Source organism: Siphateles boraxobius, unplaced genomic scaffold (assembly GCF_051911475.1).
Source record: "Siphateles boraxobius isolate OS27281-9 unplaced genomic scaffold, OSU_SipBor_1 9, whole genome shotgun sequence".
NCBI classification, from domain to species: domain Eukaryota; kingdom Metazoa; phylum Chordata; class Actinopteri; order Cypriniformes; family Leuciscidae; genus Siphateles; species Siphateles boraxobius.
Genome location: NW_027509219.1, coordinates 32,333,827 through 32,361,233, shown reverse-complemented (window position 1 = coordinate 32,361,233; position 27,407 = coordinate 32,333,827). Strand labels below are relative to the sequence as shown.

The 27,407-nt window shown below is 37.7% G+C and overlaps 1 protein-coding gene across 1 annotated transcript; it reads left to right on the top strand.

Moving 5' to 3' along the window:
- The first annotated feature begins 968 nt into the window (after positions 1 to 968).
- slc6a6a (solute carrier family 6 member 6a) lies at positions 969 to 27,407 on the top strand. The gene is made up of 14 exons (XM_077223870.1): positions 969 to 1,367; positions 6,471 to 6,700; positions 8,373 to 8,507; positions 11,052 to 11,286; positions 11,362 to 11,494; positions 13,837 to 13,971; positions 14,082 to 14,185; positions 14,359 to 14,483; positions 15,634 to 15,746; positions 19,141 to 19,278; positions 19,361 to 19,463; positions 22,960 to 23,060; positions 23,142 to 23,312; positions 23,920 to 27,407. The coding sequence occupies exons 2-14, from the start codon at positions 6,472 to 6,474 to the stop codon at positions 24,073 to 24,075; spliced, it is 1,878 nt and encodes a 625-aa protein (XP_077079985.1). The 5' UTR covers positions 969 to 1,367; position 6,471; the 3' UTR covers positions 24,076 to 27,407.

Sequence of the window (27,407 nt, the reverse complement as noted above, 5' to 3'; positions counted from 1 at the left end):
ATACTATATCAAGGGCAGCGATGTAGCTTCAACTTCAGATTTCAAATGTCAGAAACTAGACCTTGACATCCGTGACAATGTGTGACCTTTGATTGTGATCATGCTGTCATAAGATTTTATTAAAGCAGATAATAAAAGGAGAGATGAGGACATGTGAAGGTATCATGGCACACTAGCATAATGGAAAACACCTGCAAGGATCATAATCCTTTGGCTTTGCTGTGATTGGCAAACACGTTTAGCTCAGCATTGTTGCCATAGCAGAGTTTGGACACCTACCCCCTCTTTCTTTTTCTTTTTCTTAAATTGATCCCAAAGTTTTGAGTCTAGGGAGATTATCCCCTCACAAGGCCACTGACCCCTATGTGACCTCACTTTAGCACTACCTATCTGGAGATTTTGCTTTAGCATGACAATCATGGGACTGAAACTTAAAAAAACACCTGGGAAATGATTTATTGTTTGTGTCAGTCATCGAGGTATTTGATGGAACGGCATCCATGCACGACTGCTTGCTTTCCAGTGGTACAGTGACGCAAGCAGCCGTCTCCGTCCTTATTCACATGCGCACGCGCTAGATCAAATTCGCGATGAGATGTAGAAATGAATCAGAGCGTAGAAGGGCTATCAATTTGAAACGGTTCATTTAAATGGGCGGTGTTTAATGTCAAAAAGCTTGCATTGCATTGGTTTGTTTGGATAGGACTAAATATTAAATCTTATTTTTAAAGATTTAACTGGATATTTTTTTTTTCAGCACCATTATTCAGGAGTAAATTAAATTGTAGAACACATCACTGCACTGCTGAACCAGCCTTTAAACAGTCACGTGATACCTGTTACTTTTTTCTTCGCTGGTAACCATGGACTTATCACAGTTGTTTGTGATTAACTGGATGAGGATTTTCCGGAATCATTTTATAGAAATTGCTTGAAATAATTTACATTATTATGTCAGGTAGCCTACCAATCATTGAAATATAATAGATTCAAGCGTGTTTAAAATTAGACTAAAAAACCCCATGATGTTTTAATGAGACTCGATGTAGGTTACAGCTTTCTGTGCCCCCTGGTGGTGTCTGGTAAACTCTTATTACCAAGCAACATAATTGACGCCCAATGGCGCGACGCTCGCGACGCCGAGCGATGTGAAGCGAGCGTGTGCTTGTCTCTTTAAGAAACACTCCTGTTGCACGAGAGCCTGGTGTTTTTCCACTCTCTCCGTTATTACATGCGCTCCCATATAAGACAGAAGTCGGGGGGAGAGGGCGTAAAGATTATTACCCTTGCTTTGTAGACTCACCACAAGAAAGAAGACAAAAGAACAAGAGACTCGGACAGGCTTGAGCAATAAATTGCATTGTCAGGTGAGTGACACCTTGCAGCCATCATGACAGTGGCGGTTGATTAAGCGCATCTTTATGTGTACATCTGATTTATGTTTCAAGAACTCGTTTATTTCTAAGACAGATACATAGTCTTTTTTTATTTAAAAAAATTTGATTTAAAAATAAAGACTTTAAATAGTTTACCATTCAACAGTTCTAAATAGGAAAATATTTTTTAATTTTTTTACAAATAGCCTACATTACCCCTATATTTCAGGTTTCTGGCATGCATTGTTTTGAAGCTTTGTGTCTTAGTTGTTGCGCACAAATGTTCTTTCTGCCTAAGTGCTCTCACATGCTTTGCAAGATCAGTGTCATTAAATATTAAATGCATAACAATTTATTTTAGATGCATCATAATTAAAGCTGAATTTTAAGTACTGGTTAACAGTGTACCAGTCTAATACATCTTAGGTGACTGACAGCACCCTCAGGACCATCACAGAGCATCATCCTCATAGCGCGTGCTTTAACCGATCAATACAATGTAGGTTAATGTAAATTTATTCGGCACTGTTCGTGCATGTAAACACTGACATCGCTGGAGATGGATCGCTCTCAAACCTGTCATGTGGGTTTGTCAGACACAATGTAGGTTATTGGGACATGGTCACGATTTTTACTTCTTATCATGTCCATTGGCCTGTTGGTGTGGTAAATGCAAAAAACCCCGGTGATGGATATGCATTAGAGACATAATTGGTTCACAAATGCATGTTCATCTTTTACTCTGGCTCATACCATGTCTGTGTATCATGCAAACTTGGAATAAAAATTTGTTTGGGAATTATAATTTATTACGAATCCGTAGCACGGGTTTCCAAATTAAACACTCAAAAAAATGTAATTTCATTAGGAGCGCGAGCCGGAAAATTAGGGCACGTGCGTGATATTATTCAGGTTTCATTTTGAGACTACAGACAGGTTTAGATTTAAGCATGACATGCAGTGCTTGTCTTCACTGCTTGATATATTTGTGCCGCCATCAATACTGTGGCAGTGCCACACACTTGATTATGATTGTCATATTCATGTACTTCAAAGAGTACCAAGGTATTACAATATGTGGTTACACTTTATTTAAAGGTGTCACTGTTACAGTGTAATTATATATTTAAGTACTGAGTATTATAAATTAACAACATGTACTTACTTTACTGTTATTATGGTAAGTACATGTAACATATGTAACAAGGACATTTTCTGCTCATGTAAGATAAGGTGTTACCAATATGCAATAGAAGTGCAATGGTACCATGTAAAAAAAAAAGGTCATATAATTGCACCATGTTTTACAACTGGTTCTTTTTTTAATCCCTAACCTTTACCGATGTTGTACAAAGTTGGCAACGTTTTCTGCTCATACTTAAAAAGGTAAATCACTGTTGGAATGATGAGACAACAATGAACTTCATAGTGTCTGATGGCGTAAGAGTAAATGTCGTTGTTTCTGTTTATAACATATCCCATTTGCTTTATGAGGTTTGGCGTTCAAATATAAATGGACATTAGAGCATTAAAGCTTTTATCCCCATTCCTTTGTGTATTTGAATACATCCGATATTATGTTTCATACTTGATAGTTAGTATAAAGAGTGTAATTTATAACCTTCAGGGGTTTTAAACATTTGAATATCCAGACAACGTTATGTCTCAGCTTGTGGCCTTCTGATACGTTGTCTCATTCTTCTATGCTCTTGACACTGGTTGATTAAACATGCATTTGCATAGCTTGTTTTGATAGTGAGCTCTCATTGTTTATCTATATCAAGGCTAATGAGAGGTCTGGGCATGTTTAGAAGGTCATTATTGGGGTCAAGATTGAAAGAGGCTGATGGTGGCTGAGATAGCGGAGCAGTGAACCTGCAAATATTTCTTTGCTCATGGCCAAATCTACACTGGCACAACAAAGGGCATTGTCTAGCGTTCGGAGTCAGTTTGTGCTCTTTTGAGTCTCTGACAAATCTGTCAAGTCACCTTTATTTTTAAAGCGCTTTATACAACAGAAACAGTTTCAAAGCAGCTTCACAACATAACCAGGAAATGAATGATGAAATGCAAGTCAGTTCAGTGTGAGGGTGTGTTCACAGTTGTTGTTTGATTCCCTTGGTCCTTTTGGTCCGGACCAAAAAAGAAAATTATATATTTAGTCCAGGTTGCGTTCACACTGGCATTTTTAAAACCAAACCTAAAGATAAAAAACAAAAAAGATGGCTTTTATGACGTACAGTATATTTTGCGACGGGACTTGTCGAACTTCCAAAACAATGCTGTGTTTTGGGCTAAATGCGCTCGCTGTATGTGTGTAGCCTACATATGATGTTATTTTGACCAGCAGAGAACTCGTGAAGAGCTTGTAAAATGTGTAAAGGAGTCAAAACAGCGTCAGGAATCGCTCCGTCACACACACAATCGCAGATTTGCTGTCAGGAGACGCGGTTCTGGTGCCTGTACAGAACTGTGATGGGCAACATCGTGACTATGACGAGAAAAAACGGGTATGCTTGAGCATTGTCCTTTTCAGGGTCACATCCTGTGATATCATGTCCTGTTTTTGGTTCGTTAACATGTCTTTGGTCCATGTTGAGTTCATATTACATTCAACTGCACCACAGTTCATTTGGAAGCGGACGGAGACCCATCTTTTCAGCGTCTCAGTCCGCTTGTTTGGTGCGCACCAGGGTTCAGGTGGTAGCGTTCACACTTATTCAAATGAACCGCACTAACAGCAATCGCACCAGGGTTCATTTTAATCCAACTAAACCTGCTAAGTGTGAAAACACCCTAAAGTTCATTCATTATGAAACAAGTTCAGTTCAGCTAAAAGCGGCTCTACTGAAGACTGTAATGTCTTTATTCAGCTCGTCAGTTCAATGTCGCTTCAATTCAGTTCAATAACAATGTCGATGTTGCAAACTTCATCAGTTTTGAAAAACTTTCAGCTATAAAGCAGAAGACAGACAGTAGTGTCATTATTCAACTCAGTTCAGTGTAAGTTTATTATTATGGTGTTTTACTGATCTAACTTTTTGGCCCACACACCAGAGGAATGTGAGGGCGCACATCTCAGTGTTTGACATTGCTTACAATACTGACACACTGCTTCTTGTTCAGATGAAATAACAGAATTTTTGTGATTATAGTTTGCCGGAACCTAATTACACATAACATAGTAGTTATTAAGATTAGTCTACATTGGGATTCAAAATCGAATTTACAATCAAAACAAGTTTTCGCAATTTTGAAAACTGTTAAACCAAGAAACATAGAATGAATTAGAAATATTTAATATTCTGCACTTTTTCAAGATCACTAATTAAATCTAAGTAAATTTCAGATCAAGATGCTCTTTGGATCCTCTCAAATTATGCTGGAGAAACCAGACAGCAGCATAGTGTCGGGTTTCTTTTCCGGCTCACATCTGGTATGTGTGGATTCCACGTGTGCCAGATGTGGGCCGGATCTGGGCCGACACTATGCGGCTGTCTGGGAAAGCTCCAGTGCTGCTGTCAGTAAAGCAAAAGAGAGACCAAGAAATTACCAAGACATTTTCAAATTCATATGCATTTTCAACTCAACTTTGCATTATGCTGATCATATCATTTGTCTTATCTGTCTAGGCTTCATCAGAAGGTTGTTCCATAATTCGGAGTCAGTGCGCTTAGATAACTCCTGATACACTCTTAAAAATAAATCTCCCCAAAGGAGAAAGGTGTTCTCCTTTGGCAATGCAACAGAAGAACCGTTTTTAGTTGAATTCCTAAAGAACCTTTCAAGTGATTGGTTCTTAAAAGAACCAACTTTTTCATTAGTATAAAGAACATTAAAAAATCTAAAGAACTTTCTCTACTAGAAAGAACCTTTTGTGCAATGGAAAGGTTCTATGGATGTTAAAGGTTCTTAATGGAACCATCAATGCTATAAAGAACCGTTATATTTTAAGAGAGAAGGAAGTAAAAAGCAGCATGCTAGTCATGTGCTTACCTCCTACTAATAAAAATATATATGCAAATGGAGTGACATGTGTAATGGAGTGAGTTAGTTTATCAGCGTCTGTGTTTGAGTTATTAGTGTGAGTTTCAAACAGGATATCAGACTGCATCAGCTTCCTGCCAGCCTGACTCGCATTTCAGAGCTCATGTCTTACTCTGATTAAAGACAGGCCATGAAACACTATATACTGGTGTTTGTGTGGAAACCACAAACATTGAATGGTTTTCTGTATGTAGCTGCATCGTTCACTTTACGTGAAATGTAATCTGAGTTGTATACATGTTTGATTTTGAGGCTACTGTGTTATTGAAATAAGTCCTAGGGATGTTTTTGCATAAGCTTTGAGCAATCAGCATTGAGATTTGACGATTTTTTGAGCTCTGGCTTCTAGATCTGTCTTATATAACAGTGCATGTTTTGCACAGTCTCAGAGGATGTTATGTTTTATAGCTCAAACTTTCTGCTTATTTACTTATTCTTCCCTTGTGGGTCTTCATAAAGCTGAATCCAGATGAATCACACACATATAAATGATACACCACTGCCAAAAATTTGTGGTCCATGAAGTTTTTTTAATTGATTTGGAGTCTCTTCTGTTCCCCAAGGCTGCATTTCTTTGATAAAAAAACTGTAATATTGTGAAATATTATTACAATTCAAAATAATTGTTTTCTATTTGAATATATGTTCAAATGTAATTTATTCCTGTGATGCAAAGCTGAATATTCAGCATCATTACTCCAGTCTTCAGTGTCACATGATCCTTCAGAAATCATTCTAATATGCTGATTTGCTGCTCAAGAAACATTTCTGATTATTATCAATTATTATGTTAAAAACAGTTGTGCTACATGATATTTTTGCTGAAACCGTGATATATTTTTTTCAGGTTTCTTTGATAAATAGACGGTTTAAAAGAACAGCATTTTCTGTTGTAAAATTATAAATGTCTTTCTTTACTGTGACTTGTGATCAATTTACTGTAATGCATCCTTGCACAGTATTCATTTCTTCAAAGTCTCTATCAAACTTTTGATAGGTACTGTATATCATTCTCAACCCCTTCCGCTCTCTCTTTCTGGTACTCAGTATGGCACAGAAGGAGAAGTTGCAGTGTCTCAAAGACTTCCATAAGGACACACTGAAGCCGTCTCCTGGCAAGAGTCCCGGCACGCGTCCGGAAGACGAGGCGGAGGGCAGAGCACCACAGCGGGAGAAATGGGCCAGCAAGCTGGATTTCGTGCTCTCTGTGGCCGGAGGTTTTGTTGGTTTAGGCAACGTTTGGCGTTTCCCGTACCTCTGCTACAAGAATGGCGGAGGTGAGTGTTTCCATCTGTAATATGACAACAAAGATAACACTTTTCAGTCTTTGTGAACTGTAAATATGTCACATGCAAATAAGAGCTTGTGACATTAATACCTTTGAGCTCATTGCAGAATATTTTGTTAAGTATTTAACATATTAATGTATTATATTCTGTGTTGTGCTAATGAAAATGTATTAAAAACTATATTATACTATTTATAGTATTTATTATTATATTTATTAATTTGAATTTTTATTTTTATATTTTCAGTTATTCAGTTATTTTATGTGCTTTTGTCATTGTATTATTTTTTATATTTCTATCTACCTTTAATTTTTATTTCAGTGTTAGTTGTAGTAATTTGAGTTCTTCAATTTTTTTGTTTTAGTTAGTTGCTAAGGCAACATTTCTAATCTTAATAAGTTAATATTTAAGATTATACCATGGTCTGTCTGAATACTCGATTCTGATTGGCTGGAAGGTGTGCTATAAAGCCGTTTAATGCACAGGTAGTTCCAGTCAGTTTAATCCCCATTCTATATTAATGCGTTGTTTTCATTGAAGCACACACACACATACGTTACTGTCAGTCGCACACAGACAGCGAAGATCGCACTGCCCACACACATATAGAGCCCTATCGTGCACCCAGCGGAATTGACTTTGTACACCGACGCATGTTTCATTCCTATTTTGCACCCGACGCACAGCAGACTTTTCCCTCCACAGACGCACGTCGGTAAATTAGGGAATGAACTTGTGTTCCCTGGTGCTATTATGCAGTTTCAGAAAACAATTCCGCCACAGACCAGGAAAAACCGAGTCTAAAGTCAGTGGCGCGTTATTCAGATGCTATTTTAAGGGCGCATGCTTGGCCATAATGTAGCGTGTGCACAACGCTCATACATTTCTCTCATTTACACAGACGCAGCATTTCCCATTTTTGCAAACCATACATAATTACAAGGGAAAATATTACCACACGAGGGAAATCATTGTGGTGTCCATGAAGATGTGAAAAAATAGGCATAAATCTAGCTTACACATTTACCCAAATTATTATATTCCTGTTTAACCAAAGATAATTTTGGCGGGTTTCTCCCATCCACATACAATGTAACTTCTCTGTCTTTTACAGCCCTGACGAGAACGTCGGTCTCCTCGGCTGTGAACTGCTTCCGGCGTGCACCTGGCAAATCCCCCATTATAATAGCAGTCCGCCATGGAACAGCTTTTAAAGGGAATGTGAGATGACGCTCTGATTGGTTTATTTCACGTTACGCCCAAACCACACCTATGAGCAATGTAGCAACTTCAGACCAACCCATTTTAGATTTGCGTTGTGCACAAAAGTCATTTATCCCGCCGGTATAATAGCAACAGCGCAGAGATCCAGCAGAGATCCGCCCACAAAGTTACTTGCGTTTTGCGTTTGATACTTGCGTTTCAGATCGTTAAAATAGGGCCCATAGAGCTCCTGAATGTTTCTTTCTGTTTGTGCACAGTGCGATCTTCGCTGTTATTTCAGCTTAAAACAATTTTTATTAGGTTTAGTTAACAATAACAACACTGGTTTTAGCTTTAATACAAGTTAAACTACCAATAACATCTGTGACACTGTTGAATACTATAATAGTAATTTAAACTGGTCTCTTCCTGGTTTTACCTGTTGTTGTTTTTCCAGGTGCATTTCTCATTCCCTACTTCATATTTCTGTTTGGCGGAGGGTTACCTGTCTTCTTTCTGGAGGTGGCGCTCGGCCAGTTCACCTCTGAGGGAGGAATCACCTGCTGGGGGAAACTCTGCCCCATTTTCACTGGTGAGACAAATAGAGGGATCAAGAGAGAGATAGAGAGAATGAGGGGGAGGACGAGACAGGTCTGACTTTGATGATATTTAATGACTCATTGGGCTCAAGCACATTTTAATCAGCATAAGTCATATTTCATGACCACCTCCCCCACCCCACACACACACACACACACACACACACTGGTTATCCAGCTTCGACCAATCAACATGGCCGTTACTGTGATGCGCTTCGAGTCTGATTGGCTGCTGAGGTGGCTTGTTAAACTGATATTCACTCTTGACCTGTTTTCAGAATCGTCTGTGGTTTCTAAGCAACACTGGAAGACGCTGTGTTCTTTTCAGATGCGTCGTCGTGTTTCGATTCTGCATGTGTGTGAGCAGTATGTGGGTCACTCATACATACACACTACATGTGCGTTTAATTCCCCATAATTTGTTTGCTTTCCGCCGCTCTCTGCTTCAGAGTGCTTTGACTAACACCCCGCTCCGCATTTGGGCACGTCTTCTGGTCTCCATGGCAACAGCCGTGAGAGGTGACTGAGATGCTTTCGATGGGATGTCCTCCGGTGCCGCTCGGTTGTGTTAGGATGAGAAGGAATAGGAGGAGTTTCTTAGATGCCGTTTTCATGTATTAGGACCTAATTAATACTGTGAAAAATAATATTATAAATTTGTAAAATCTTTACTTTCTATTAAATTACATTATTGCATTTTTTTCTACTTACTGTAGTACGGTACTGTGTAATGCATTAGTTTATTATTTATTTAAATCAAATTCATTTTAATATTTTTTTATTTTAATCAATTTTAATCAGTTTATGTTTTAGTCACTTATTTTTTATTTATTTATTTTTACATTTCTCAAAATCAAATGTTTTTATTTATGTAGTTATTTTAACATTTGATTAAAAGAAATAAATGAAAATGATATTTAAATGAAATATTTATTTTAATCAGATGTTTTTATTTATTTTAATCAATTTATTTTAATAATATTAATTTATTAATTTATTGTTCAGTTATTTAAATACAATTTTATTTAAATAAACTTTTTATTTTATTCAATTAATAAAAGATTAGATTAATCCGATTTTTATTTATTTATTTATTACAACTTTTCCACAGACCGCCTAGCACCCAATCAGTTTGATAAACCCTGTCTTAGAGGATATTTTTATTTTTTGGCCTCTGACCTCTTTATACACACATGCACAGGCACATCGCTCACGTGGATGGGTTTTATTTAGCACATACCAGTGTTATTTCTTACACCGTGAGCCCATTGTCCCCTTTCACCCAATGATTATGTTCTTAGCATCAGCGGCAGCTGACTGATCTCTCTTGAGCGCACACATACATCTACAAATTAGGTCCTGCTCTTGCATATACTCAAACGCACGTTTGGCATTCTGTTGTCAGCTGTCACAGTGAGCTCCTGGCACCGCAGAACGAGCTTGTGGCACTTGTATTAATTATAGCATAAAACTGGCTTTCAGCCCTTTGACTGCCCTCAACCCTAGAAAAATACAATTTCAGATGCAGATGTGTCAGAGCGACAGGTGAAGAGTCGTTTCAGCTGTGTTTGACTCATTAAAAGAATGAGAACACAGTGGGTCTGTCTCATAAAGTCTCACACTGTGCTCCGGTCTGCTTAGATGTGGCACCTCTCCTTTAACAAGGCGCATGATTTGAGATATCACTCATGTCTGTAACACAAAGAGTGGCAAGTTACATGCTGTGCAAGTCGATGCTTGTCTTATCATTTATGACCAGCTCTAATCCTGGCAGATTAATGTTTTAATGTTAATCTGTGTTGTTAGTATACTCTTAGTTCCAGTACAGCACTACAGATTGCTCCGAGAATAAGTTAGTTAGCTGGTAGTCCAATCAAAGTGTAACTTCACCAATTTTCAACCCACTTTGTATTGTTACAATGTCTCAGAGCTGCCAACTCTCACGCATTCACCATGAGACTCACGCAATTGACCCTTTTCACACGCTGCAAAGAGGACACCGCGACAGGTTACTTTTGATATGAAACCAATTCTCAGGTCTCAGATCCTGAGATTCTGTCAATTTTATTACGAAATTCAAACAATAAATACCGTTTTGGCGCTTTTAAATGTGACGTGACATAGCTAGCGCCTGTCGGCACGTGAACCGATAATCTACCAAAACCAAATTTTCCAGTTCAGGGTATTAGTATTATAGTAGTAGTACATATAGTTTATATAAACGACTCCAAGTTTTTTTTCCTGTTTTAATATTTATTTGAAAGAAATTGATTCTTTTATTTATCAAGGATGCATTAAATCGAACAAAAGTGACAGTAAAGACTTTTATGTTACACAATATTTCTGTTTCAAATAAATGCTGTCTTTTTGAACTTTCTATTCATTCCTGAAAAAAAAGTATCAGTTTCCACAAAAAATGAAGCAGCACAATACAATTGATTTATCATTTAACAATTTCTTTTTGTTTGTATAATTTTGAATAATCACTGACGAACTGTGAACAGTCAGACCATGTTAAGAAAGTAAATGTTTGACAGGAATCGGCTACGCCTCAGTGGTGATCGTGTCCCTGCTGAACATCTACTACATCGTGATCCTGGCGTGGGGTCTGTACTACCTTCTGCAGTGTTTCCAGCACGAGCTGCCCTGGGCCCGCTGCAAGCACAGCTGGAACACGGAGAACTGTGTGGAGGACACCGTCCGCAAGAACAAAACCCTCTGGCTCTCCACCAACACTGTCAACTTCACCTCGCCGGTCACCGAATTCTGGGAGTGAGTATCGTGCGCGGGTGTGTGTCCGGGACGGACGCTCTACGCCCGTTCTCACCACTCTGATATCGTCTGTAGGAGGAACGTCCTCAGCATCTCTTCAGGGATCGACGAGGTCGGCGGTCTGAAGTGGGAGCTGGCGTTGTGTCTGCTGGCCGTCTGGATCGTCTGCTTCTTCTGCATCTGGAAAGGAGTCAAATCCACCGGCAAGGTGAGGGAGAGGACGAGAAAAGTGACTCATTTTCAAAAAGCAAGCATTACACTTTTAGAAATGTCGAAGTTTGCACCCCCACATTTTGGAAAGTGATCATTATATTTTATGAGCGCAAATTATAGCCGAACACATAAAATGACCAAGTAGAAGCTTGCTGGTTACGTGAGTGCATAAACCTTATTCTTTCAATAAATCAGACTTTGCATAATTCATATTTATGATTCAAGCTGATAGGTTTTATAATATTCGGCACGCATATTATATTTCTTTATAATATTAACCATATTATCAGGTAGTTCCTATAACCTTGCTGTAAAGCCTTGGTTCCTTTGGATGTTACCATATATCTGATTACAGAAGTAGCTAAGAACAATAATATGGTCAGATATAGTTCTGTATGATTGATATTAGAGCTGCACGAGATAATTTCAGCATCAACATCGCGATAGCAGGATAGTAGGAGTCGTAGTTGATCCGTGATCCGTATGGACCAGGCTATATGGTTCAGAATGCATGTGATTCACGGATTAATAGCAAAGTTTTCTAACATTGAGTGAAAGTTTATCATTTGCAAGTCCTGTCAGTTTAAACATCCAAGTGACTTGAAAGCATCCAAGCGCAAGAAGACGTGACCACAAACTCAATTCAGACCAGCAAATTCAGTTCCTTTTATCTTCTTTTTGATGCAAAATTGTCTAAAAATTATTTAAAACAAAATTGGATGTGTATCATTATATTGGATCAGTGCATTAGCTCTTAAAGTAATAGTAGCCTAATATATCTGTTGCCATCTGTCATTAATGTTAATCACACAACAAAAGACAAAATTCTTGTTGCTTCAACAATGAATATTATATTTAATGTATACAGTGAAGACTATGCAGTGTTGTTTTGCATTTAATTATTTAAGTTCTGTACCTAAATACTGTTAGACTTGCCTGAAAAACATAAAGTAAGTTTAATTCATTTGTATCTTTGTTCTCTTGTATACATCTATGCTTGTAATTTGGTTATTTTCTATGAAGATGCACTCCGCTACAAAATCACCTCACTTTTCTAGAATGATTCATTCTTTCCAAATAGAGCTATTCAAGTCATCTGGTAAAATTTTCATATCTCAATATATATAGCAGAAAAACAAAATATTGCAATCTCATTTTTTCCCCAATATTGTGGAGCCCTAATTTATATGAGATTATTGGATTCCTGTTTACTTGGAATACTCCAAATTTAACATGCTAACACACACAATGCAACATGCATATTTGCAGTAAGCAAGTAAAAATATGCGCACAACTCAATAGATACTTGCACAAGCACAGTTTTCTTTTGCTATTGCCTTTTTCCCTATTTTAACAGAAAGTAGGAACATGGCCATATTGAAGGCCATCGCATGTACAATAAATAAAAATATATTTTTAGCCCATTTTCCTGGAAGAGAAAGCCTGTGTATTTTAAATGCATCTGCTTTGCTAAGTAAAACCATTCAAAAGTTTGTGGTCAGTAAGACTTTTCTTACTGTCCACAAACTTTTGAGTCTTGGGGTGAATTTATTTGATAAAAAATACAGTAAAAACCAAAATATTGTTTAATATTATTTCCATTTAAAATAACTATTTTCTATTTGAATATATTTTAAAATGTAAGTTATTCCTGTGATGCAAAGCTGCATTTTCAGCATCATCACTCCAGTCTTCAGCTTCACATGATCCTTCAACTGATTTACTGCTCAAGAAACATTTATTATTATTTATGAATGTTAAAAACAGTTGAGCTGCTTAATATTTTTGTGGAATCAGTGACTTTTTCAAAGATTCTTTGATGAATATAAGGTATTTATTTTATAAAATACCATGAATGATAATGTATAGATGAATTCAAAGCTAATGGACATGAACTAAAAACCACAAACAAATGTTTGATTTTATTGTATTTCTAATTGAAATACAAGCACATCATGTGAAACACCCCAGCTGTCATAAGACATCCAAAGATAATCAAGGCTTTACACAGTCATCTAAATTAAAACAGAGACATTTTAGTGGTGCACATGATCTAGAAACTCTGTAGGATCATAATCATGGACACACACTGAGCCTCATTCATTAAACACGAGCAGAACTGATTTCTGTGTAAATAAAAAGAATGACTAATAAAAGAATGATTTTGTGGCAAACGAATTACACAGAAATCTACTCGTGTTTCGTGGAAAAAGGTCAATGTGCACTTTCACAAGCCTTCATTTCATGGATATGGATTGCTTTCTGTAGGTGTATAATTATTTTATTTTAATAATGGAAATCCATGAACGCTCTGCCCTTTTCTCTCTCTGTGTGTAGGTGGTTTATTTCACAGCGACGTTTCCCTTCCTCATGCTGATTGTGCTGCTGGTTCGTGGTGTGACTCTGCCTGGTGCCGCCGAGGGCATCAAGTTCTACCTTTACCCTGATCTGACCCGCCTAAAGGACCCTGAGGTAGAGAGACAGAGAGAGAAAAATCTCTGTACATTGTTATTCTTCATCTGAAGGAAAGTGCTATCTTTCTCTCTCTCTCTCTCTCTCTCTCTCTCTGTGGACTGATTTAGGTGTGGATTGATGCAGGCACGCAGATCTTTTTCTCATATGCTATTTGTCTCGGTGCAATGACATCACTGGGAAGCTACAACAAGTACAAGTATAATTGTTACAGGTGAGGGCCTGTTGTTGTTTGTTATAATTGTAAATGCATGTTTTATATGTCTATATCTATATGCTGTATCTATTTATTACTCAAACATTGTGTGTGTGTGTGTGTGTGTGTGTGTGTGTGTGTGTGTGTGTGTGTGTGTGTGTGTGTGTGTGTGTGTGTGTGTGTGTGTTTAGGGACTGCATGCTGCTCGGGTGCCTGAACAGCGGTACCAGTTTTGTGTCAGGCTTTGCCATTTTCTCTGTCCTGGGGTTCATGGCACAGGAGCAGGGCGTGGCCATCGCAGACGTGGCCGAGTCAGGTAATCCTCAGGGTCAAAGGTCACCAAATCTGCTCACAAGGAATTCTTTCAATGAGAGGAAGTGATATATGATATATATATATACACAATACCAACTGCGCTTTCTTGCTCTCTCATATCCGATAGCGAATTGACACACAAACTTCCCTTCACACTCTTTTTTATTTTCTCATGGCTTTTATTGTTACATGGCTTGAATTTTGGCGGATTGCGTGCATTGCGTATAATTTTACCCATTCCCACAGATTTTATGCTCACATCTAAAGTGCACCCACATAAAGCCGCCTGTCAGTACTAAATTGAGTTTTTTTTCGCTGCTTATTGCGCTTAAACAGTCAAATACACACAAAATAATGTCAAAATGCCGGTCTTGACGAGTATTCACGTAAACACAGTCATTTATGTTTTAGGTGAATGTAAACAGTTGAGAAAGAAAACACATGTGTAACAGTATAGTGGATCCGTGCCTCAGGTCGTAAAGTGACAGCTCAGCCTAATATATCCGCTGCCAAATTATAAGATAATATTAAAAATATCTATATGGCAGTTTTTTCCCATGGAATCGATGTCAAAATTCTGGCCAGTGAAAATGTTGAGTGGCTAGTAAGTTTGCAAAACCACTAGCCACAGTGGCTGGTGAGCAAAAAAGTCAATGACAAGCCCTACATATATATATAAATGCAAATATATATATAAATACAAATATATATATATATATATATATATATATATATATATATATATATATATATATATATGTTATATAATTAACTGCTCTAATACAAGATACACAAATTTGTATGGTCCTGTCAAGCAGACAAAAACATGAACATGATAAATAGAGCATGTGGCTTTGCATGGTTAAACGAAGTACAGCTATTATCGCTTAGGGTGTACTCACTTTTGTTGGCAGCTAATTTGACAATAATGGCTGTATGTTGAGTTATTTCCAGAGGACAGTAAATACTGTTATACAAGCAGCACATTGACTTCTCTAAAATATATCCAAGTTTCATTTCTATAGTATTGTCCCTTGAGAACGTATACTAGAATGTTTGATGAAATGTGAGGGGTGTACTCACTTTTGTGAGATACTGTATATATATATATATGTATATACACTCACATGAATTACTTCTGTGACTCTCAGGTCCAGGTCTGGCCTTCATCGCGTATCCAAAGGCCGTTACAATGATGCCACTGCCGACGGTCTGGGCGATACTTTTCTTCATAATGCTTCTGCTGCTGGGCCTAGACAGTCAGGTTAGATCAACACAAACACACACCTAAACTTCCCGTTGCTCTTAAATTTAAGGGATAGTTCACCCAAAAATAATTCATTTAATCCCACTAATATCCTTACAGACCTGAATGACTTTCTTTCTTCTGCATAATAAAAAATATATTTTTCTTTTCTATTTCTTTAAGAAAAACATCTAAGATAAAGTTAACACCAAAACATAATTGAGAACTCCAGTAAGTCTCCAGAGCTATAAAAAAGCAATCCTCTGCGTGGTGTGACATATGGGTGTCCTGGTATTGGAATGAAAGACCGCAAACATTGAGATGGTTAAGCCAGAAGATCATAACTATACAGCATAGTGTTCCGTCCTCATGTGAAACATCATCTTTCTGCGGCTGTGAGCCAGCGTTGAGGAATTACACTGCTATATTTCAGGCTGCCTCCCACAAACACACCCTCACACACACATATCACGAGACAGTGAAGTTATTCCAGTCTCATATGACTTGCTGAAAAGCCAACGTGTGATGGATCACATTTACTTTTGCATATGTGTGTGTGAAATTACACCTACATCACACACACACGCACACACACACACACACACACACACACACAGACACTAAGAGCAACAACAGGACATAAATAAGTTTGCCATTGTTATGAATGTCATTCACTCACCAGTGGGCAATAAAAATAATTATAAACCCTCATATTTTCCACAATTCAGGGCCAAATGAGGTGGTGACCTGATCCATAAGCTGTCACCATTGTTCATTCATTAAAACACAACCTCAGATGACTCCCAAGAGGCTTGTCCCTGTAAAGCAGTGTTTATCTGTCAAAATGTGCATTAGCGAAGGGTATTTTGGTTTAAAGAGGACCTTTATGCTTTTTGTTACATTTTCAACTTTCTTTAGTGTGTAATGTTGCTGTTTGGGCATGAAAAAGGTCTGCAAAGTTACATAGCACAAAGTCACTCTAAAGGGAGTTAATCCCTGAAACGCCTACATCGTAGTCTCGAGTTTTCTTCGAGAAACAAACCCGTCACAATATTCCGCATTTAAATAATTCCCGCCGGGGCCTGGTTGTGTTGAATAGGTTGTGTGTTGAAACTCACTATTATGTAAGTGGCAGGACATTTCCCAAACATGCTCGAAATGGTTGACCAACCACAACATACTGGTCCAGCCGACCAATCAGAGAGCTTTTCGGAAGGAGGGGCTTCACAGAGACAGGAACTAAACTGAGCGTTACTGACAGACTGGGAAGAGAGGAGCTGCAACAAATATTTGAAAATGTTTTTGAACATTCAAGCATGAAAACCTATTCTAGCAGATCCAAAAAAAAAAAAAAAATCAAGGCTGCTTCCCAAACTGCATACTCTCTTGAGTAGGCACTTATTTTGAACAAGTAATTTTCAAGTAATTACTTCACAACTGCAAAAAAAGTATGTTCTATATATGAATGTGTGTAGTACGAATGTAATCCTTACGTACTACATTTCGCCCTGTTGTCATTATTAGTTTTGTCGCTTCACTGTCATTCACAAATCCTCTCCTGTAGCCTCATGGGACAGTAAAGTGTCCATCGTATGCACACTTCAGAATCTCGCTGGAAGTAGTAGGCCATCCGGGTACTTCTTTCCTACTCCTCAGCCTATTTTACCTATACTGTTTTTTCATACAGTAATAAGTGTCACTACCACTACAACATTTTATTATTCAAAAAAGATACAACAACAAAACAGTTAATTAAAACAAAATTTCTCAAGACTAAACTAAAAAAAATTGGGGAAAAAATTGTTATTATGCATTTTTGGCCTTCCTACAGTCAGTATAGAAAACTATGATTAAAACAAAAACTGTGTAAAAACTAACAATGCTGTACTGTTGGTCACTAGTAGGCGTCTGCACTGGACTGCAGTATCCAATGTATCACATGACCTATGTTTCACAAACGTTGGTATTGTCCAAATAACATCACTTCTCATTTGCATAAGATTAAATGGTCGCTTTGTTCTGTAATTTACTTGTCAGTATGAATACATCTTTATAATTTTATTGTCATTCCAGGCCTTAATTAGACACATGATATCAGGGGCGTCATGCAAGCCAAATTTCTGGGGGGGCACAATCTGAGACGTTGAAATTGTTTTCTGACGGGTGAAATGGATCATGTTAGGAGGGGTTAGCGGGTTTCTCCCCCTGAAAATTTTTAAATTCTGGCTGCTAAACATACCATTTCAATGCAGTTTGGGAGGGACAGAAATACCTTAACGGAGCTAGCAGCAACCCTCCTCTATCTGAGGACTAAGTTAAAGTATCTATTTTGTAAGTTTAAGTAAAAGACAGGTTGATGAAAGAACTGTAAGTTCAAATTCAAAAGCTTTTGAAGTCTACTTCATTAAATGATGTTTACACACACACTTACTGTACACTTAGGCCTACTAAACATGATTTTAAAAAAAGTACTATTGCAGGTTTTTTGTTATGATTTTAAATTGGTATGTGACCTAAGAACGATCTTACATTAAAGGTACAACAACCAAATCAAATGTAATATAAACGTGCGAGACGAGTGAGTGTGAGTTGCTTGAACATACACAGTAAAGATTCTAGAGCGCAACGCACGTAGCGCTATAGATTTGATATACACAGACACCATATTAGGAAAAAGGGGCGGGCTGATGCTTACTGATTTATTACACATCCAGAAGAATACATTTGAGTCGTTGTAGGCTCTGGTATTATGGCGCATAATAGGAATAAAGTTGTGACAAAAAAATTATCAGGGACGAAAAATCAAAAATCACTTTGAATGGGCATGACGCCACTGCATGATATCACAACAAGTGACAAAAGCGATCTATTCCTTGCTTTTTTATGGAATAGATAGAATAGAGTTTTAATTTAGTTTAGTTGTAACCAAACGGTAATTTCACCCGCTTTACATAAATATATATTATATATTAAATAAATAAATTGAAATTAAGCTGAAATTAATTTACATAAAATATAAATATTAAATGAAAAATTTAAATAGAAGTAATTAAACAAACAAATACGTTTTTTTCTAAACAAATAAAATGTCAAAAGCCCATAACAAAATGACCAGAATGAAAACAGAAAAAAAATAAACAGACTCAAAATAAGTTTAAGTGCTAAATTTGGCTTGTACTTAAGCAAAACTGAAATATAAATAAATTATATAGAAAAAGCAATATATATATATATATATATATATATATATATAATGTCAAAATTACTTCTTATAATTATAAAAAAATGAAAATATCAAAATAACAGGAAATATTAATAAAAAAATATAATAGATAAGTAATAATCAAATAACACTGTTACAGTACTTACTAATTCCAATTCCAACATGTTTGTGTGGGTTTTCTCCCTACAGTTTGTAGAAGTGGAGGGTCAGATCACCTCGCTGGTGGACCTGTACCCATCCCTCCTAAGGAAGGGATACCGGAGAGAAATCTTCATCGCTGTTATCTGCGTCATCAGTTACCTGCTGGGACTCACCATGGTCACTAAAGTAAGTGTCAACGATATGGATTTCACCCCTCCTGCAGTGTCTGAATGCTGAATGTTCCTATGTCTCTCTCTCTCTCTCTCAGGGTGGCATGTACGTCTTCCAGCTGTTTGACTACTACGCCGCCAGCGGTGTGTGCCTTCTCTGGGTTGCATTCTTTGAATGTGTTGCAGTAGCCTGGGTTTACGGTAAATACACACTAGATAAGGTTTCAGTAATCTATGCTGGCCTCTAGAAAGACATAATGGCAAAATATTTTGAATTAATGTGGGCAAAAAATTAAGTGGTGACCAGTTACAGGATTTTAAAAAAACATTATTGCTATGGTGTTTTTGGTAACAGAATGAATTCTTAATTTTAAAATATATTAAAATAGAAAACGGTTGTGTTAAATTGTTATTATATTATCATTTTTTACTATATTTTTGATCAAATAAATGCGTCCATGGTGAACATAAGTATCTTCTTATTAACGCTATTGTATGTACATTTGAACCTAAAATCATCATGTTGATACATAAAAGAGCTCATTAACATGTTTTGCATCACATACTCACATATACAAATCATCACAAAATAACTGAGGTTAAAAGGTAGTTGAGTGTGAATGTGACATGTGACCTTTTAAGAGTCATTTAATCAAACACACTGTAAACAATCTCTCACACACACACACACACACACACACACACACACACACACACACACACACACACACACACACACACACACACACACACACACACACACACACACACACACACTATATGCTAGGGATGAGCGAGTACAGCATTATCTGTATCTGTATCTGTATCTGTTAACCATATGAATTATCTGTATCTGTATCTGTACTCGGACTGGGCGGGGCCTAACCCGGAAGTGGGCGGGATTTAACCCGGAAGTGGGTCAGGTTGTCTTGAAATGGGCGGGGCTTTGGTATGGTATTTTAAGCATGCAATTGATATGGGTTGTTCAGAAATTGTTATTTATTGCTGATTAGAAAACTATTTACTCATTATTCTGTATCACTGATCATGAGAGGGGGGGGGGGGGGTGTTTGTGTTTTTGTGAGTGTAGCAGCTTAATTTGTAATATTATTTATAACACAACTACCTTTATTTTATTTATAAAATACAGCAAGAAAGTGTCACTCAGTGCGTGAAGTAAAAACAAACTGGTTAGAGCCAGCAGACGGTTTAAAAAAAAAACTCAGATCACCGGCAGAGAGAGAGAGAGAGAGTGTGTGTGTGTGTTGCTAGCTAATTTATTTGTAATATAGTTTTATACCACTACTTCCTTTATTTTTTTAATGAAATCCAGCAAAAAGTGTCAGACACTCAGTGCATGAAGTAAAACAAACGGTTAAAAAAAAAAAAAAAAACTCCGACTGGCAGAGACGCAACGCGAGTCGCATTCTACCATGCACCACGTCTGAACAAACCCCACGTTTACCAGAACTCTACTGGTTAATAAGTAAGTGTACTACAAACCGAAGTAAAAAACAAACCTGAAGCTGAAGAAACCCTAAACGTTAACGGAAAAAAGACCCGCGAACCTGAGTGACTGAGGGAGAGACAGAGGGAGAGAGTGTTCTGTGTGTGAGTGAGCAGAGCGGGACACAGCAGCACAATAAATCAAATCTGTATGCGTGTAGGGGAGGGGCGTTGTGACTAGTCTATCACAGAACGCAGACACAGTCAGCTACCCAATGAGGATTTTTATTCAATCCGAGCACAGATATTGACTCGTATTACTCGTATTATACTCGTACTCGGCAAAAGTGCTTTATCCGTACCGGATACTCGTTTCAGCCGAGTATCCGGCTCAACTCTACTATATGCTCTACTTATTACATGGGTGTCTGTCTCTTTAAAAACAGATGCTGCTGTCACCTGTGTTTACAGCATAAATACTGAGCTCATGCGTCTTATGATCTGTGCATTAAGCTCAATGAGGTTACTCAATCAACAGTCTAACAGTGTTTACTGAGATTGATTTTATATAATCTTATTTAGTGTTATATAATCACATCAGTCCTCTGGGCTTATATCAAATCTCTCTTTTTAGTCATGACTGGCCCCACACGAAATTAGCATGTTTTTCAGTGCTGATTGTTGAGAAAAACATTTTGGCCAGCTCAATATCATGTAAAGTTGCTGTATGTAATTTTTTGACTGTAGTAAAGCATTAAAATACCATAATGTTTGCAAATATTTAGGAAACATGCTAAGTTCACATACTTGTTTCATACAGTTATTTTACTTTGAAATGTGCGTTCCGTGTCGGAAAGTCTGTTTTTGTTTTGATCCGTGTGAATCTGCCCACTGCCAATTTACCCAATAGTATTTCGACACCCAGGGTTACCAGTTGGCGGAAAACACAATGCCTTGCAGCCATGGAAGCCAGCAAACGAACTGGCTTACCTGACCTAAAAAGCCTCGGCATCCATCTAAAAATCTCTGTGAACGGGAGCATATTAAAATGCGGATGAATCAACTCATCAGCTTACGTAGTAACTTGCGTAAGTCTCTACGCCCTTCCATTGTCAATTGCGCTCACTCCTGTTGCATGTCCTCAATCTGACAACCTGCGTGAGCATCGAGTCTGAGCAGGAGCTGGCGGGAGAAACAACAATCTCCGATAGTTTGAATTTGGAATTTGGTCCAAAACGTGTGTACACTCTGCTTATACAGTACATGCCAAATATTAAAAATAAAAGGTTTACAATGTAAAAGATTATTATTGTGTACATAAAGATATGTGGGAATCCGGCTTTTCCCATTGATGGTCTGCTTGCGCGCTTTAACCTCGTGCACGAGCAGATCCGTTTGCTCTCAGAAGAAGCGTTCAGTCTTTCTGCTAGCAAATTCCATCATGTAAATAGCGAAAATCCGCCATGGCGCGAGCGCAACTGGCTCTTAAAGGGAATGGGAGATGAGACTCTGATTAGTTTATTGCACGTTATGGCCAAAACACACCCATTACTCAATAAGAGAATAGAGACAATCCTTTTAGACCATGCGCCGGGCGCGCTGACCATTTTTCCCTTCGTTAAACTAGCAAAAGTGGATTCGGACTCGCCCTAAGTGCGCTTGCGTCGTGCGCTTTAGACCATGTGCTTAGATCCTTAAAGGAGAACTCTGGTCAATTTTAACATTGAGCTCATTTTTTTGTAAATTTGGAGTGCTGTCAGTACAGAGAACAACGACAAAAATCGGTGATAAAAAAAAGTGATGTTAATTCAGCCAGCTCACATACCTGTATTCACTTCCTGTTTTCGGTCGAAGTCCACAGTAGTCGATTGTTGAGTGCGAGCGGTGGTACTTAGTTACCAATGATTGAGCTGGCTGAATTTAACATCACTTTTATTCATATCTTTCACATCTACTGCAGTCAGATGCACCGTGTTCACTCTGAATAAAATCACTCACATGGCTGTGCACTTGTAATGACACATCAAGGATGTTAAGAGGCTAAAAGCAGGTTTAAAACTTGCCCCATTTAAGTCAACAGGGTGCAAATTTTTATTAAGAGGATAACACGGTGTAGGCAGAACCGATTTTTGTCATTGTTCTCTGTACTGACAGCAGTCCAAATTTACAAAAAAATGAGTTGAGATGTACAGTTACTAATGATCAATATACAACTCTTGAATATATTCTGACTGCATGTGTTCGTTTGTAGGGGCTGATAATTTCTACGATGCTATAGAGGACATGATCGGCTACAGACCCAACAGCTGGATGAAATGGAGCTGGATGCTGATCACACCCGTCCTCTGTGTGGTAAGTGTGTGAATGCAGTTTATGCTTGAGAAATATGGTCACCAGCAAGAGGTTGTGACTATTCACATCTTTTTATTTCAGGGTTGTTTTTTCTTTTCACTGGTGAAGTACAAGCCACTCACCTATAACAAGGTTTACAAGTATCCTGATTGGTCTGTTGGATTGGGTTGGGTTCTTGCTCTGACTTCTATGATTTGCATCCCGATGATGGTCGTCATCAAAATCATCCAATCAGACGGCTCCCTGATAGAGGTGAGAAGGTCATATACTGTATATGAAACACGTCAGATTGATTTACTGTTATGCAAAGCAACATAACATACACATCTAGTGGCATTATTGATCATTCTCCTATATTAGGAAAGTATAATATATATGTGATGATTAGGGAAGTTAGGGAAACATTTGTGTCCCCTAGAATGATTTGAAAGAAACAAATACTTTTATAAAAATATTTGTAGAAAATATATATACTGTACATAAAGTAGTGTGATTTAAAAAATAACGAATTAATTACACAAGTAATTTTTATTGTAATTTTATTTAACTTTTTCTTAAATATTCTCTTCATTTTTAAGAAAAAAAGTGAATTCAGACTTTTCTACTTCCCTCTATAATTTGAGTTCATTACATGTATTTCTTCTTTTTTAGTTTTAGATTTAATGTGACTGCTGTTTATACTAAATCTGAAATAAAAAGGCACTTTTAAAATAGATTTATAATATCATCCATCGTTCAAATTCTAGGCCATAACATAAAAATAATTAGCTGTTATCATGTTAAATTCTTTATCACTGCATTGCTCATTTTGATAATAATCTTGAAAATGCACTCAAATCAAGTAATGCACTGTGTTTAGCGGATCAAAGCGGTGGCGGCGCCCGTTAAAGGAGGCGCTAGCTCTCGTCCGAAGGAGTACGGCCTGAAGAACAGCGAGCTGCTTCACCCTCTGGACCCCAACGGCATCCACGTCTTCACCAAACACACCCACACCATCGTAGAAACTACTATGTGAGACTCTCTAAGAGAGATTCCCGTATTCTCCTGCTCCTGTCCTCTCCTATGGGAGATCCCGTTTTCCTGTGTTGTCCCTCTCCCTTCCCCTCTGTTCCTCTCTCTCGCTCTGCACTAGTGCGTTTTTACGAAATGATCTTATATTCATATATCTTTTTTGCCATGTAGGATTTGTATTCTGATTGTAATCACTGGTATTAGCATTAATGCTGATATTGTAATAACCTGATGTGAGCTTTAGCTGTCTGGGGCGGTTTGTTTAATCTGTAGTGCAGTTTCACATTAAACCGTGTCCTAATCAGGAGCGACACAGGATTTACAGCGCATCGCTTTACTATCTCTATCATATCAATCAGAGTGTTGGTCCTAAACAGCCACGATGAGAGATTCTGCTTTTGATTTTCGGTCGGTAGCCCCGCCCGCAGCAAAATCCCATTGGTCCAAAATCTTGTTCCGCTTAGATTTACAGAAAACATAGGTTATATTCTTATTGCATTTCACTTTCTATAAAGAGTTTTATTGTGGAAATCGTGTTGCACCTGGTTAGGACACAATTCATCAGCAGAGAGCGAGTTTTAGCTTCATTTTTAGGAAAAAAATATTAAAACAGCAGCGAACTAAATGTGACATTTAGCTCCGTCCGTCAGTGGTTGTGGCTGTAACTCTTGTACGATGAGGTTCTTAAATGTTCTTGAAGAAAAATGAATGTACCTCCGCTTTGGGCGGACGCTGTGCACAGGCATGCACACTCACATGTAAGACGTAAGCAAACCATAACGCTCTGTCCTTTCAGTCTCTCCTTGAACTATAGTGATCACTGCCATCGCACACATCGAGTTCCTTTAACACTGTAGGCAGCTCTGTTCACTAATATAATTATCATTTGATGCACTATTATGAGCGTCATTCACTGTAAGCTGATGCGAGAGCTGATAATTATCAACAGCCGTTTGGCAGCACTTTACTAGCTCTTCATGTACAGCGAGATCCGAAAGTCTGAGACTATGGCTGTGTTCGAAATCGTCCCCTGTTCCCTCATTCACTATTCCCTACATTACTCCACTAATATAGTCCACCTGAAGGAGTGAATGAAAACGAGGACGACACTGAGTACGACGGAAGGGCTGCCGCTTTTGCAGTTTGTGCTTGCTGTTTAATAAACAAAACTTGTAGCTCCAGTAATAAGAAGAAAATACTTATCTTGAACTCTCTCATGGAAACTATAACCTATAACTATAACTATAACTAAACAATTTAATACAATTTAAAACGGAATTTATACATGTATGATATGCTGTAGCTACATTGGACCAGTTTAGAAAAAGGATGGATGGATGATTCAGCTGCGGCGCCATCTTCTGGTCAGACACGGGAATTCATTCGCGCTTGACTCTCACAGTGCATTATGGGTATTCTCTAGCCGCTGAGTGTACATCAGTTGAACACTCGTTATTGTGGTGCATTGTGGGATTGGATGAGTGCGCTCGATTACGTCCACTATGGTTTCGGACACCACTAACAATGGCTGTCTCAAATAGTGCACTTTTTAAGGGTATAGGGGGTGATTTCGGACACATCCCATACAAGTCAAAATGCTTCTGCATATTTTTTTATTTTTTATTACATTTTATTTAACATTTTCTTAAATCTTAAAACTTTTCTACTTCCCCCTCTATAATAAAAAACTGTTAACTTCAGGGAATTTCTACTTTTTTCAAGAAAAGAATGTGATCAATCTTATTTTAATAATTTGGTATTGTATACATAGATACTGGTTTCCCCCAAAAAAAATTTTTTAGATTTAATTTGAATGCTGTTGAAATGTGTATATATTTATTTATCAGATTGTTTTCATTGTGAATTGTTCTATCAGAATCAGGGCCGGACTTAACCAATAAGCAAAAAGCCTGTATAAACCAATTTGACAATTAATATTTGACCTTTTATTTAGAGATGAAGTTTTGACTGAAAAAAAGGGGAGTGCACAGTTTGGCGTGTTGGGGCCCCATACCAGAAATTGATTAGGGCCCCCAAATCACTGCCCCTGATCAGCATAAGAATTTGAGTTAAGAAAGCTGACATGAACAAAACGTGATGAGCTAAAGCACCTTGTGCTTCAATGTACAAAGAGTCACATGATCAATGTCACTACTAATGAACTTGCTAAGTTAGATTTTGATTGCCACACGTTTCAGACTTTTGGAGGCCGCTGTAAATCACATGATTCAGCACAGCCAAACCGCTCGTCATCATAAAGCCATCAGCTTTCAGAATGAGCGCAGGAAACCAGGGCTTTATGTCCTTGCACAGAGACACTGCCATTTCCCTCTCTGGACTAAAAATTAGATTGTTTCTTTAGCCTTAAAACGTCTAAATAAATATTCAAGCTAATCACCAACAGCAAAGAACTCCCCCTGATAATGCCTATAATCCAGCCCTCCATAAACACCATCCTCAAGGTCGACCCTCTCTGACCCCAATGTCTTAGTACACATCAGGGCTGTGTTCAAAATCACATACTTCCCTACTATATAGAAGGCAAAAAACAGTATGTGACATATGAAGTATGTTCGAATTTACAGCACTCATAAAAGAGTAGGTAAAAAGTACCCAGATGACCTACTTGTTCCGGTGAGATCCTGAAGTGTGCATACGATGGACACTTTACTATCGCATGAGGCCACGGGAGAGGATTTGTGAATGGAGGTGAAGTGACGCAACTGATGACAACAGGGTGAATGTAGTACGTCCGGATTACATTTATACTATATGGAACATACTTTTAGTGCTCACAAAGTTAGTATTTATTCAAAATAAGTACCTACTCAAGGGAATATGTGATTTTAGACACAGTCCAGATCATCCAACCTGACCTATGACCCCTGAACCCTCACCGATCTTGAGCTATCCGTTAACTAAGCAAGTGTTTGCTCATTTGTAGTATTTTCATTTATCTGAAAATTTGCCTTTTTGTATTTAACCATTTTATACTGTACCTGATGTGATTGGTCATTTGCCTATATTTTTTCTGAATGTATTCAGAAATGTATATTTAAACGTTTATTAGTTGTCAGCCGAAAAGCAACTTGCAGTGTGCAATATTTGTAAACAACGGGCTTTGTCCATTTTTATTATAATTTCAGCTGGAAAATACTGTAATATGTTGAAAACAAGGAGTTTAAGATTAAATTTTTCATTCACATTTTGCTGTACTATAAGGTAACTTGATTAAACAAAAACAAACGAAAAATCTTGTAAAACCAAAGTAGTTTTGTGACAGACCATTCTAGATGCATATTGCATCTTTCAGACAAAATAAAAATGTCCAATCTT